The sequence below is a fragment of the Telopea speciosissima genome, chromosome 2, assembly GCF_018873765.1.
Source record: "Telopea speciosissima isolate NSW1024214 ecotype Mountain lineage chromosome 2, Tspe_v1, whole genome shotgun sequence".
In the NCBI taxonomy this organism is placed as follows: domain Eukaryota; kingdom Viridiplantae; phylum Streptophyta; class Magnoliopsida; order Proteales; family Proteaceae; genus Telopea; species Telopea speciosissima.
Genome location: NC_057917.1, coordinates 80,397,223 through 80,412,301, shown reverse-complemented (window position 1 = coordinate 80,412,301; position 15,079 = coordinate 80,397,223). Strand labels below are relative to the sequence as shown.

Below are 15,079 nucleotides of genomic sequence, written 5' to 3'. Positions count from 1 at the left end.
CTTTCCATTGCATCACCTTTTATCTCCCCCCCCCCCTTCCTTTTCTCAGTAACCCTCTTTCCATTTCCCTTTTCTTCATCACCTTATACTTGTTCCCCAAATTTCAACCATCTGCAGGTAAGAAAGATTTTAATGTAGGGCCAAACAATGACATGACTGCATGTTGCCTTGCCTAAAAATGGAGATGCTATCAGTCCCAAAGACCTTTAGCTTGAGAAAAGTATAGAGAAGACATTTGGACACCATTCATGCAACCTTTCACCCATAATGAATTATTTCTCATGGATTAGATAGTTGCATCGAATCACCTCTAGGGTAAAAGTTACAATCAATTGATTGACCACTTTATCATGGTTTTGAGCTGATCTATGACCAATTAATAAGTATTATACAAAACACAGGTACTCAATAACTAAACTTCAATGATGCATGGACAATGTCATATTTCAATCGAGGCAGGGTGTTGAACATGGTTACCTCTTGAAATGCAGAAACAGGGACCACTTACACTCAATGGATCCAAAAAACTACAAGTTTCCAAGCTCTAACTACTGACCAAATGCCAAATCTAAATTGTGCAATACATGTATATCCAGCTATCTGAAATAACACAAATGGGATATCACTTTTTTTCCCCTTTTTCTCCCCCCAGGGTGAATCAACCAATCCAAGAACCAGCTAAAAACTTTGACAAAAACTTTCTTTAATATATAACTACGAGTCAACTTCAACATGTAGCTTATGCCTTCATTCCATATCTATTAGAAAGCTTATTTGTTTTTCAGATTTTCTAATGAAGAAGATGATTTCATCTTCTGGTAATCCTATGGCCATTATGATTCAAGTTTTAAGTTTTCTATTTAAATATGTAAGGCTCTAGGAGCTCCACATAATTTTGAAATTAGTTCTAACACTCTCATGCCTAGAAAGGTATGTACAAGAACTTTGGTTGATGGGTTTTTTTTTTTTTTTTGGTTCTTATTGTCAAGTTCAATCTTTCCTGAAGTACTAGACGAAATAAATTACTTAAGAGCCATAAAGTTATCTATAGAGGCTGTTTGTCAAGAACTTCCATTTTCCTGTCGGGTTTTCATATTGATCTCCTCATTATTTTTTTCCCTCCACTCCCTTGCGGAGGAGGTATTTACATAATTTGAATTAAATTTTCAATTAAGTCTCTCTCTTAGCTCTAAAGTTTATATTGTTTTTGGTTGCTCTCTTAGTGGCTGAACTTTGAGTTCTCATTGTTCCTTACTCTAATTTCATTTTACAAGGAAAGTCCAATGCTTGATCCTTATTCCGTACTGTTCACTAACGTCTATGTTAAAGGTTTTGGAGTCGGAGGTAATTTAAGTTTCCTCTAATTTATGCTGTCCATATTTTTGTTCTCTAAAAATGCACTTATTTCTGAAATGATCATTCTTATGTTCATTTGATGACTTTAAATGGAGGTCGTTCTTAAAACAAACGTACTAAAAATAGGGGACTGCATTGGACTTGTGGGTCACTGGTCTGATGGTATGACCACCTAGTTTAAATTGCTTGGACATTACATAGTTATGAAGGGCCAAAAAAATAGGACAAGTGCTGCAAAATGTGGTCGCATGCACCAGGAAGGCATGTTGCTTGGTATATCTCTCATTTGAAGAACTTAACATGCTTTTAAGCCATTCTTCTCCCTTTTATGAAGACCTGTTTTCGGACTTCCTATTATGGTAGTTTGGTTTTCTTGCTCTTTTTATGCATTTTGGAGATAAATATTTTCTTGGTTTTGGCTATATGAAATATGAGCTGTGAGAGACAGGTTTTGCTATTGTGAGAAACAGCAGCCCATCAGTGAAACTCTAAAGTCGACTGGAGGGATTCTGATCAAAATCAGTTTTATCATATCCCCTCTTCTTCTTCTTACCTACAGTTATAAGTACAGCTCTTGTTAATCTAGTTTCTGCTCTTGTTTTCTGTCATTATTAAAGGTTTATAATTGTGATCATTAGGAAGAAAATGGGTTAAATTTGTTTCAGTTTGATTGTTGTTCATACACCTGGCGGTACCCCTATTTTGGGTGAATTCTTGCTGCAAATAGGAGACCTCTCCTAGAGGCATCTAACCCTTAGATTAAACTGAGGTTTAGATGTTTGTTCCCCTTCTAATATTCGATGGTTTCCTTTCCCTCCCCCCCCCTCTCCTTAAATGTCTCTTGAGGATAGCCTCTATTTGAAGCACTTGCTTGGGTGTGAAGATAAATATATCAAAACCCTTTTCTCCTTTGATGGTTGAAGTTGCATATTATTATAGTTTTTATTTGCTATTCCTTCTTTTCCTTCTTAGTGTTAAGATGATGATTCTTTTTTTTTCCTTCAAAGGATTTTAACTTATATATAATTTGGTCATTTATGTTTCCTTCAGGTGCAATGAAGTTAGAAGCTAGAAATTCGAAAGGATGAAAATTGGAAGGAGGACGTACTAGATTATGATGTTCCTGATCTACAATGTCGAGAGCAATGGTGATGAAGTATTTTTATTGCAATGAGTGCTAGAACTTTTTCTCTGTGTAATTTTTTTTTTGATGTTTTGGTTAACAACTTTGGTGGAGAGTTGATTGAAAGTGAATTTTAAAGGTATCCATTTTAGTTAATTTTGTGTGCTAATAGAATGTAATGCATTATTAATGCAATGTTTAATAGCTTTTGTTTTTATGGAGTGAATATTATATATGGATGTAAACTACAGGTGAATATTATAATGGAATGTAATGCATATTAATGCAAATTTTTTTTTAAAAAAAAAAGGCTTTTTGGCGACGGTAACTCTCTTACCGTCGCTAAATATATATTTTCCCCGACGGTTAAATGAATACCATCGCCAAAACTATATTTATACTGACGGAACCCATAAACGTCGCCAGAAATGGTATTTTTAGCAACGGAAAAATAAACCATCGCCATAAATGCATTTTTAGTGACGGAAGTAATAAACGTCGCCAAAGATGATTTTGCTAGACGGCACCAGTTTTACCGTCGCGATTTTCCGCAACGTCGTTTTAGCCGACGGATTGGCGACGGTTAGATTTTACCGTCGATGTTATTTTTGGCGATGGAAAATGATTTTTGGCGACAGTTTATTACCGTCGTGAAAAATTATATTTCTTGTAGTGAGTGAAGTGTTCTTTGTTTTCAAACCTAAACTATTTAACTTTGATTGGTTTTTATCACAAGGACATTTTGGTCATTAGATTTCCTGAAACTAAGCCCTAATGTCCCAGACCAAACTGTTATAGTGTTTGAAAGTAGGGGGAGTTTGTCATTTGTAAAGTTGTAAGAATGCATTTGAACAAATGGGCATTTTTAAACTAATCTCTAACGTCCCTAATGTTTAGAGAAACTACATCTTTGTTACCTCACATTTGAAATTTTATGTTTGAGTTGTACGTGGCTATCAATATCAGATCACACAAATACTTTGTATCCCAAACATCCTAGGTCAGAAGATGTCTGACCTACCTTCTTTTGCTCCGGCTGCCCACCAGCATTTGATTCAAAATCCAAACACAGATATCATTCGCCGGTTAGAGAATTACCATCCCAGCATTTGAGGTGACCGATTCCTCAAATATTCTCTTGATGATATGGTAAGTTGCACCACACTTGATTTCAGGTTTTGTTTCGTTATTTGTCAACGACAGGGTTGTTGTTAGTCTGGGTCAGAGCAATGTTCACAATGATTGTGAGGTAGGTTTTGAGGGTGTTGTTCCGGGCAGGGACTCTCCTATGGGGAACCTAAGTTCTAACTTAGTCATTAATACTCTGGGAAGATTAATCCTAGAGCGGATGGCAGTGGTTTTAGCAGGAGATGGTTGGTTCCTTCCATTCTTTCCTATAATTCAAATGGGAAGAAGGTCAACTTTATATCTCGTAATTTGTTGCTTGGGACCATTTTTGTCCTTTAGTTCCTCTTTAGCTTGATTTGATTGTAGTTATATCGGTTATTATGTATGTGTTTCTTTTCCTCTTGAGGTTTGGGGTTTGTTTGGCTGATTGTATTTTTTTTTTCTCCTCTTTGATTCTGGGGCCCTTGCTTTTTCTCCTTTGGGTAATGAATTTCGTATTCACCAAAAAAAAAAAAAGTTGCACGATACACACACAGAGAGAAGGGGAAGGGAGACCAAAACTATGTGGTCTATGTATTATAGTTTAAAATTTTTTGTTTTCTCATACAAGAGTAAAAACAAAGAACACTTTATTTTGCAGGTAGATGATGATGCTTGTCCCAAACATGTTGCTGAAGAGTTGAAAGAAGAAGTAAGGAGGATGCTAAGGGTTGATGCCAATTTTGATCCTTCAAACAAATTGAACTTGATTGATTCCTTACAACGCCTTGGTGTGACATACCACTTTGAAGGAGAGATTGAGGAGTTGCTAGACCAGATTAAGGATACAGTACCCCATGATCATGGAAACCATCTTTACACCATTGCTTTATGGTTTCGATCATTATTGTCTCGATCACTTGGATAATATATATCTATAAAAGGCAAATAATAAAGATCCCAAACTCTGATCTCTGTGATGGTCTTCACAAATTACTTGAAGTATTCGTCTTTATGATTGGTAAGGGGAGCCAATCAAAGAGATGTGGCAAAACAGAATTTTAGATAAGAGGACAGCAAAGTCATTTCATTCGAGAAAGAGAGAAAGATAGAAATAGAAATCTACGAAAACGAGACCTAATCGTACGAGAACGTGATCGTGTACGCCTTTAGCCAGCCACTAATGGAAAGAGAGGAGGAATGGATTCCATGTGGCTGGTCAATGGGGTACGTGATGTCATTCTCGTACGACAATGTGATTCTAGCTACATGAAAACTGTGGTTATCATCTCTCCTCAAGATTAAGTGGGCCCACTAATGAATATGGCCATTTTAAAAATCTTTAGTCAGTAGGAGTTTGGAATCCTTGGGCTTGACAAAAATGTTGTGCCTACTAGATAACCTTACAGGTGTTTCTGTTCTGGTTATGTGCTGAGAAACAGTAAAACAATTTTTTTCATTTTCTGTACTAAGAAATCGTTTTTGACCCGTTTGGTACACTTGTTCTTGGAAACAAGCAAAACCCTTCTTTTTTAAAAAAAAAAAAAATTAACAAAAGGATATGTTTGGCACACTTTTTCAATTTTTTAGCCAAGAAACGACAGAACATGTCTAACATGTTTTACCAAAAGTTTTCTAGAGAGCATAAATTTTGATTTATATTTAAAAAAACAATCACAAAAAACATTTCGTTATCAAGCGATTTTTAGGTGTTTTTCGATTTCTCAGAACGGAAAAACACCAGAAACTGTTTCTCGTTAGGTTATCAAGCGAGTTCGTTGTTATCATCTCCTGAGTCCTGACGATTATTTATCAAAAAAATCTCTAGACAATTAATTGGGCCCACCGGGAAAATTATGGTTATTATTCAGCAGGATTAGGTGGGTCTCCTGGCTCTACACGTTTCTCAATGAAAACTGTGGTTATAATCTCATTAGGGATTTTTCTATGGCTAATTGAGAGGTGTTGATCTTTATCAATTGAGGGTACCCCTTTGAGTTCACAATGGAGAGACATATACCATGCATGAGAATAATACTCAGGATCCAGACTTATAACTTTTGTACCTTGGCGCCTTAATTGTGAGATTGATAGTTTAGTGGATTTGGCTCTTCTACGGCGCAGGGGTGCGACATCGCTCAGGCTTTCTAAAACAAAACTCACCCACATAACAAGCTGTGGTCCCGCGCCACAAGATGTGCGGTGCACCTCTGCACTGTAGAGGAGCCCCGATCCGCACATTTCATCTCTTTCTGTTGAACCTTATCCACTCAGGAGTTCCCTACAGTCGGGCTTTGATAGGTTAACAAAATTTCCTGTGTCTCAGCTAAAATGTAAAATAAATGTGAAAAATCCATATGAAATTATAGCCACAGTTTTAGTCGGTGGAGAGGATCCAAACTCGCTAGCTAGGACTTCCCTTACCGTATATTGCAGCAAAAACATGAAAAACATCAATTAATGGGAAAGCCCATAAGATGATGGATACATAAGTGGGCCCCAGGCCCAGAGAAGCAATGTGAGTACGATTTAATAAGCCATGTTTTTCTTTTGTTTGTGCCTGCTGCTTGATTGATATCCTTTAATTAATTTCCTACTCACTCTTCCAAAGATCATTCATGTATTGTTTGTATTCCAAGAGGAGAGTCGTGGGTGGCTATAAATAGGAACAGATCGCACCAAATAATTTTGTGTATACTATCCCACCAGTTTAGTAAGATGTCTGACCTCCTTTCTTTTGCTCATCCTGCTCATGTTCATCAGCATTTGATTCAAAATGCAAAAACAGATATCATTCGCCGCACAGCAAATTACCATCCCAGCATTTGGGGTGATCAATTCCTCAAATATGCTCCTGATGTTATGGTTAGTTGCACCACCACCACCACACATACACGGAGAAAGAGGATACCAAAACTATGTGGTCTATGTATTATAGTTTATAATTTTTTGTTTGTGTGTGTGTGTGTGTGTGAGAGAGAGAGAGAGAGAGAGAGAGAGAGAGAGAGAGAGAGAGAGAGGGGGAGGGAGCGCCAAGGCTCACGTTCACGTACTAGAACGGTTCACAGCCGTTCAGATGGAATCCATTCCATGTGGGTTGGAATCCACTCGATCTATGTGGGTCCTACATGGTGGATTCCATCTGAACGGCTGTGAGCCATTCTCTCGTACGTTCGTGGGACGTGAACCTGCCTCGGGGAGGAGGACCAAAACTATGTGATATCCTATGTATTATAGTTTTAAATTTTTTTTGTTTGTTTGTTTGTACTAGTGTAAAAACAAAGAACACTTTATTTTTGCAGGTAGATGAGGATGGTTGTCCTGAACATGTTGTTGAAGAGTTGAAAGAAGAAGTAAGGAGGATGCTAAGGGCTGATGCCAATTTTGATCCTTCAAATAAATTGAACTTGATTGATTCATTGCAACGCCTTGGTGTGGCATACCACTTTGAAGGAGAGATAGAGGAGTTGCTAGAGCAGATGAAGGATACAGTACCCCCTGATCATGGAAACCATCTTTACACCATCGCTCTATGGTTTCGATTACTGAGACAACAAGGGTATAATGTCTCCTGCAGTAAGTAGTCCTTTCTCATCCTTTCTTGATTGGAAATTAATTAGACCCATCCAATTTAACCTTTTTGGTATATGTATGTCTTGCAGATGTTTTCAATAGGTTCAAGGACAGCAAAGCTGGTAGCTTCAAGGAGGACTTACTTAAAGATGTGTCTGGCTTGCTATGCTTGTATGAAGCTACACATCTCAGGGTACATGGAGAAGACATTCTAGATAAAGCCCTTGCATTCACTACCACTGAACTTAAATCTATGCTTACTCATCATCATCATGATTTAAAGCCTCCTCTTACAACACAAGTGATGCATGCTTTGAAACAGCCCCTCCACAAGGGCATGCCAAGATTAGAAACAAGGCTTTACATCTCTTTTTATGAAGAAATGGAGACAAAGAATGAGACTCTACTAAAGCTTGCAAAGTTGGATTTTAATTCACTGCAGTTAATTCACCGGCAGGAGCTAAGCCAACTCTCAAGGCGGGTTTATTCTTTTTCTCTTCTTTTTTTTTTTTTCTTTTTTTTTTTTTTTTTGGTGGTTTGATATATGTATCTTTCTATGCATATATCTATTATGACCACTAGTCATGTTCATATACCCTATTAATTAAAGCAGATGGTGGAAAGAATTGGACTTTGCAACTAAGCTTCCTTATGCGAGAGACCGACTGGTGGAATGCTATTTTTGGATAGTGGGAGTGTATTTTGAGCCAAATTACTCTCTTGCTAGAATGATGTTAACCAAAGTTATAGCCATGACTTCAATTATAGATGATACCTATGATGTGTATGGCACATTGGAAGAACTCAACCTCTTCACAGATGCAATTGAAAGGTTTGATCCATGATACATGTCTTTAGTTGTCTATGTATATTGTTCACTTTGCTGATTTAATTAAAGTGAACTACTGCTTCATGCTTTAAATGGAATGCTCTAAATTTTCAGGTGGGACATAAGGGCCATGGATCAACTTCCGGAATACATGAAAGTGCTTTATTCTGCCCTCCTAGATGTTTACAATGAAATTGAGGAAGAGCTGAGGAAGGAAGGACAATTTTATCGACTTAATTATGCATTAGAAGCAGTGAGTGTGTCAAGTTATTATTTTTTTCTCCCGGCCATTAATGATAGGATTTGTATTATCTCCCAAGGATGCATGACAATGTGTTCTGTGATTTAAGAATATTCTAGCTAGTGACTTTAAATCTAAAAATCATGTTTGTTTGGTTTTATCTTCCAGATGAAGAGAGTGGTCAGAGCCTACTTCATAGAAGCCAAATGGTTTAATGGAGGATGCATTCCAACATTCGAAGAGTATATGAGAACTGCATTGACCTCCTGTGCTTACCCTATGCTTACAATCACATCCTTCCTTGGCATGAGAGATATTATTGAGACAAAGGAGGCATTAGATTGGGCAATTGATGATCCTAAACTTGTTAGGGCTTCATCGGTAATATGCCGGCTTATGGATGATATCGTGTCCCACAAGGTAAATAAACACACCAGCACACACTGCATGACGCATGGTTTTAATCAAATTAACTTTTGTTAATTAACTAAATTAATGACATATATCTAACATTGATTAATTCTAATATCATTTGAAGATGGAGCAAGAAAGAGGACATGTTTGTTCAAGTGTTGAGTGTTACATGAAACAACACAGTGTCACCGAGCAAGCGGCATATGATGAGCTTCAAAGAAGAGTGGATAAGGCATGGAAAGATATAAATCAAGGATGCATCAAACCAACTACTGTTCCAATGCCATTTCTGTTACGGATTCTCAATTTTACGCGTATGATGGATGTCATGTATAAGCATAAGGATGAATACACTAATGCCTCAAAAGTACTGAAAGAGTACATCACCGTCTTGTTCATTGATCCAATATTATGATTTTGTTGTCTCGATCCCTAGGATTATATATATATATATATATATGTAAACGGCAAATGCTGAGCCCCATTATGCATTTAGATAGAATTGTAATATTTGTAGGTAAAGTGATTAAGTGAATAATATTTGCCGCCAGTTACGGCCTTCTAATGCTTTAGAATTGTAATATTGTAAAGTGATTAAATGATACTCAGGGCCCTGAAGAGTTTTTCTTTTCTTTTCTTTTTTTAAATTTATTTAGAACAAGAACCAGCATGAATGGTTTTGACTTGATTCCAACCTTCTTTTCTTTTGAATTTATTAGAGTGGTTAGGGAGAATTTAAATAGAACTTCTAAAAACTATAAAATCTTATGGTTGCAATGTTCTAAAACATGGCAAGAAATTCAAGATAATCAGGGAATGGGGGAGAGAGACTTACAAAGGAGAATCTCAATACCCATAGATGTAGACTCATCCGCCACCGCCGCCTTCGCCGCTACATTCAACTGGAACGAAGACGGAGAAGAGGAAGGAGGCAGGGGATCAATACCATTGAATGGAAAAAGAAACCACCGCTGCAATCGACTGAGAACAGAGAGAGAGAGAGAGATGAAGTGGGCAGGTGTCGATCAAAAAACCTTTGATGTAGACTCGCCGGCCACCGCTGCAGTGGACTGGGAACGAAGAAGGCTGTTCCGTCTACCGCGTATCTATTTGGGATAATACGTATTCGTACGTTAGGGTTTTCAGTTTTGCCCTTTTACGATTTTTTTCCTTTTTTTATACATGTATAAATTTTTTGCGTAAAATACTTAAAATTCCCGTTTTTTTTCCCGTATTTATTGAAATATATGTAAACAAAAAAAAGGGATACCCAAAAGCTCCCGGTTCGTGCGTGGCGCGGGGGTCATGTACGAGCCTAGGGGGATTTAGTCGGCCTAAAGTCGGATACCCCTCCTGTTTCGAAAAAAAAAAAAAAAAAAAAGTTTTTTTCAATTAACTCCATTTGTGGGTGACCTTTTTTCGGTAAAACATTTGTGGGTGACCTCTTGAAGGAAAATTTCTACCCAAACTGAGCAACGGAAATAATTCAAAGTTGATAACTTGACCGAGTTTCAAAGAAAGAATTTCTATTTTTTATTCATTTTTTTCTTATGGTATTTTTTTTTGTAGGGAGAAAGAACTCTACTTAATTGCGTAGGTGACGCATTTTCAACATCGATAAACTTCAAACCATCTGATTGGGATCATTCATTAAGGATCCTTGATATAATTAAGACAATAGCAAAATAAAAATTAAATTAAATAAGTTAAAATGATTAAGGTTTACCAAAAAAACTTGCTACAATTAAGTTAAGTTTCTCTTAAATCAGTAGACTTAATCTCTCTCTCAAGGTTTACCAAAAAAACTTGCTACAATTAAGGTAAGTTTCTCCTAAATCCATGGACACACACACTCTCTCTCTCTCTCTCCCTACGAATCTTCATCATGCCATTCCGTTCCCTGCAAACTTACCCCACCAATTCCCTGCTAATTACCTCTCTCCAATCCCCACCCCCTTCCCTACAAATTTATCCCACCCATTCCCATTCCAACAAAGATATGATATAACCCATCATATCATTCCCATTTTTCTTAATTCTCATTTACTGCCAAAACTGTCAACAACAACTTCATTAATATCTAATATCATTGAGGAAGAAGAAGAAGATGATGAAGATACTTAGGAGGGGACGAATTTTAGAGAATATTGCCTTAACTTTAGCAAAATTTTTTTTTGGATAAACCTTAATCATATTAAATGTTAACCTGTAAAAACAATATTAACTTCTATATTTGCAAAGACAAGTACCCAAAGGCCAATTTAAGGGATGGGACTCCTCTATAGCGCGACAGGGTGTGTAGCGCACATCCAACGACCTGCAGCATCCAGGCATGCAGCCCAACACCCCACCTATGTGTTGGGCTACGTGCCTAAATACTACAGACCGTCGGATGTGTGCTACACGCCCTATCACACTACAGAGGATCCAAATCCAAATTTAAGCCTCTTCGCTCCCATAGTCCATACTATCAATAGCCCCAACAGTAGTATATTATCTGAGAGAATTAGGTAGATACATAATATCATGGTTTTTACATTTAATCTCACATAGAAATATAATATCAGGTTTAAAATGGAACAATGAGAAGCAAGAACAAAACCAACAAGAGAAAACGAATCGAACCGATTGGTCCACTCGCCTACCCCATTGGTGGGCACCAAACCCGAACCGGGTTTGCCTAAGTTCGGTTAACTTTTCCATAAGACCAGCGATCAATCGAAGAGGAAGATGCACAAAGCTCTTTATTGAGGAAACTTTTTTTTTTTTTTGGATAGGTAGGTCTCAAGGAGAGTTGAACTCATGACATTTTCTTAATTGTGAGATGGTGGTTCTTGCCAACTGAGCTACCCTTTTGGGTTATTATGAATTTAAATGTAAGGAAAATTTCTATCATTCCCTTCCTTGTACTTATTCTATTTTTACTTAAACTCTCCTACTCAAACTTCTACATCTTAATCCTCCAAAAAAATGAACGTCCCCCTATTATTTTAAAATACCCAAATTATGCATTCTTGGAATATGAAATGACAGAGATAAGTGGGTCCAGATGTTTAAGATCATGGTTCAAAAACTAGGGCTAGGTTTTGTATGAATTCTTAGAATATTTAATCGATCTAGAATACCCGTATAACTTGTACTAAGTCAATAAAAAAAAGTAAATTACTCCCCTCCCCTCTATTATGCTCTAATGACAAACCCCTCCCCGGAATTGAGTAATGACTCTCCCTCCCTTGAATTCAAAAGATTCTATCAATCGTACCCAATCCGTTAAAAATGACTGTTAAGTGATGACATCACCCTAAAAATATTCATTTAAACCCCAAAATACCCTTATGTTTGTGATATTCCAATTATACCCCTAATCATATCGAAACCCTAAAAACCTCGTTCCTCCGGTTTGACTAACGGTCACCATCACCATCGCCACCACTTCCGTAGCCACGGTCACCACCGCCGCCCTCACGATGTCCATAACCACCTCCGTAGCCTCCACCGCTAGAGCAAGAAAGCCTTCTCTTCTCCCTCTCTCGCCTTCTCTTCTATTTTCGGCTCTTGTGATGCTCTGTTTTTGTTTTGTGTCCCTGTTTTTCTTTTTTTGTCCAACCCCCTCTGTATCGGCATCGAAATCAAACTAGTAAACAAACCCATGTCGATCTGATTAACAAAAACATATAAAGGAACTTGAGAAAAGAAAAGAACACCACGATTCAGAGATTCGCTTTTGGTAGGTCTATGGTTTTTGACTTTTCTTACAGTATCGGGAATTTCGATTAAGACTTAAACCACTTCAACCAGGTGGAGGAGGAGCTTCTCTTTGCGCCATCTATGTCTCTCGGACTCTCTCTCTCTCTCTCTCTCTCTTTTTGCTAGTTTGCTTGCTCGAAAATAGTCCAAGACCCTAAATGGATCAGATAGAGCACAAGTACATTGATGTAAGAGGGTTGAAGCAACATGTCGCCGAGATAGGAACCGGTTGGGATTCAATGCATTTCATTTTGTTTTTCTTGATTCAAATTCCAACTCCAACCCCAATCTCCCTCCCAAAAAAAAAAGGCACATTTATTTTGGGTTCACGGAGATCCGGTATTCGTAGCGCCCCAGGATGATCGTCGTTGCCAGCCGGATTCGGGGCACTAGCACCCGATTTCGAGGCTATGGCCTCTCCCAGCAGCCCCATTAACTGAGAAGGCCTCATTCAAAGACCTCATTGAAGATCTCCTTGCCATTCTCGGACTCCTCCAAAATTCCCAAGGTATCTCATTTCGGTTGTGAAATACAAATTGAAATTCTATTTACGGTTCATCAACGGCAACGAAGGATTTATACGTTAATTTTAAGTGTATAAAATTAATGGGTTCCCATCAAAAGGTAAGCAGAGATTGAAGATATCCAATGATTCTTCGTGGGTTACTGTGCATCGATCTTGAATTTTCTACCTCTATTAAATCGGAGTTTGATAGTTCTTCAAAAAGAGGAGAAGAAACAGTATCTTCTTCTTTTAATGCCTTCATAATTAGTTTGTGTTGTTCCTTGTTAATTCCTCCATTTTTGCAGGTTGAAGCCCAAAATGTATTCAAACAATCCGTCCTCTGGAGTTAACACTCGGGAAGACTCAGTCCTTTCTAGACCTCATAGAGACAAGGTGTCTCGGGAAGGAATCTTAGTCGAAGTAACGTAGATTCCGAGAAGGGAAGAGTGAGGAGAGAACATGAGTGGGGCGGTGAGATGGGTTGCGTTGGCAGTAGGGTTGGGCGGAGTTGGAGGAGTAGGAGGAGGAGAAGAGGAAGAAGATGAAGATGAAGAAGAAGAAGAAGGGTATTATAGTCTTTTTCAAATATTTAACAATCCTTTTAACGGAATGGAGTACGGTTGATAGAATCTTGTTAATACAGGGGAAGGAGAGTCATTACTCAATACCCAGGGGAGGGGTTTATCATTAGAGCATAATCGAGGGGAGGGGTGAGTAATTTACTCATAAAAAAAAAAGAATTGAGTTTCCCTCCACCTTGAATGAAAGAAAAACCATTCAGGATGGAGGACAAGAAAGAACATCACAAAGGTGTTTTGGAAAAATACTAAAACCTTAAATGGAGAAAAACTTTCTTCAAAAAAGAATTAAAAAAAAAAAATCCCTCCTTTAAATTTGTGCTCTCAATCTCTTAACCATGGTTTGAAGAATCAGCACCGGATCAGCCAGATCGTCTGTCTGATTCGGATCAAGGGTTTAAATTGTAAAAAGGTTTTTTTTTTGGGTTGAAAAAAACAGAAGTAAATGTATGAGAACGTGATCTTGTATGCCCTTAGCCAGCCACACATAGAATTAGGTGGTTGTCATCACTCCCGAGGATTAGGTGGGGCCACTGGCTTTTACAAATCTAAAAGTGAAAAGCCGGAGTGTGGATCCTCTGGGCTTTTTGACGAAAATTGTGGTTATCATATCTCCTGAGGATTAGGTGGGCCCACCAGGAAACTGTTGTTATCATTTCATCAGGATTAGGTGGCCCGTGGGCCTATTGGATCTACACGTTTCTCAATGAAAACTGGGTTATAATCTCATTATAGGGATTTGGTGTTGGTCTTTATCAATTGAGTTACCCCTTTGAGGTTAAAATGGAGAGGTACGTATTTTGCATGAGAGTAATACTATAATGAGGTTTGTTTCTTCTTTTAGTTTGGCGCCTTAATTCTGAGATTGATAGTTTCGTGGATTTGAATCTTCTACTGTAAAGGTGTGTGCTACACCCCAGCTCGCCATGGGGACGAGTTCCCCTTCAAACAGCCTCGAATTAGGAAAGCTGAGCATAGAGCACACTCGATCCAGGCTGCCTAAAAGGGAGCTCACCCACGTGACACAAGCTGTGGTCCCACGTCACATTTTGTGCTGCTACCTGGGTAGTATGTTCATGCATGTTACCCTTATTGGCAGTCAAGAAAATGAAATAATTCACTTCCCCTTTGAGTTTGAGTTCATAAATACCTTCCTAAATTTTAATATTTTTCAAAAATATCCTTTTAGATCTCATTTCCTTGCTTGGCTGTCAGCAGGGTAGTAGCTAGATGAAATGATGGCAGCAACAGTTTTGGTAGGTGGAGAGTGGAGAAGACCCAAACTCGTTAGGACAACAATTATAATGAAACACATCGCATCCCTCCCTTAGCATACATACACAAACATGAAATACATACATGGGTGGGCCCCACTTCTTCGAAGCATTGTGAGTGTACAATTAAGCCATACATACTTGTTTTTCTTGTGCATGCTGCTGCTAGCTAGCTAGCCTTTAATTTCCTCTTTCTAATTTCCCAAAGAGTCGTGGCTACAAATAGGATGAGATCACACAAATACTTTTGAGTATCCCTCCCAGGAATCATATATAGCTTAGCTTAGCTTGTAGCTCCCATTTTGGTCCATATCTCATATATCTTGCTTAAT

General features: G+C 38.1%; 1 protein-coding gene across 1 annotated transcript; it reads left to right on the top strand.

Annotated features, from left to right (window-relative positions):
• Nucleotides 1-918: 918 nt before the first annotated feature.
• On the top strand, nt 919-9,172 carry LOC122651199 ((-)-germacrene D synthase-like). The gene is made up of 12 exons (XM_043844509.1): nt 919-930; nt 1,224-1,344; nt 3,655-3,728; nt 4,248-4,436; nt 6,350-6,451; nt 6,889-7,162; nt 7,249-7,636; nt 7,773-7,991; nt 8,103-8,241; nt 8,398-8,649; nt 8,768-9,056; nt 9,099-9,172. The coding sequence occupies exons 1-12, from the start codon at nt 919-921 to the stop codon at nt 9,119-9,121; spliced, it is 2,082 nt and encodes a 693-aa protein (XP_043700444.1). The 3' UTR covers nt 9,122-9,172.
• The last annotated feature ends 5,907 nt before the right edge of the window (nt 9,173-15,079 follow it).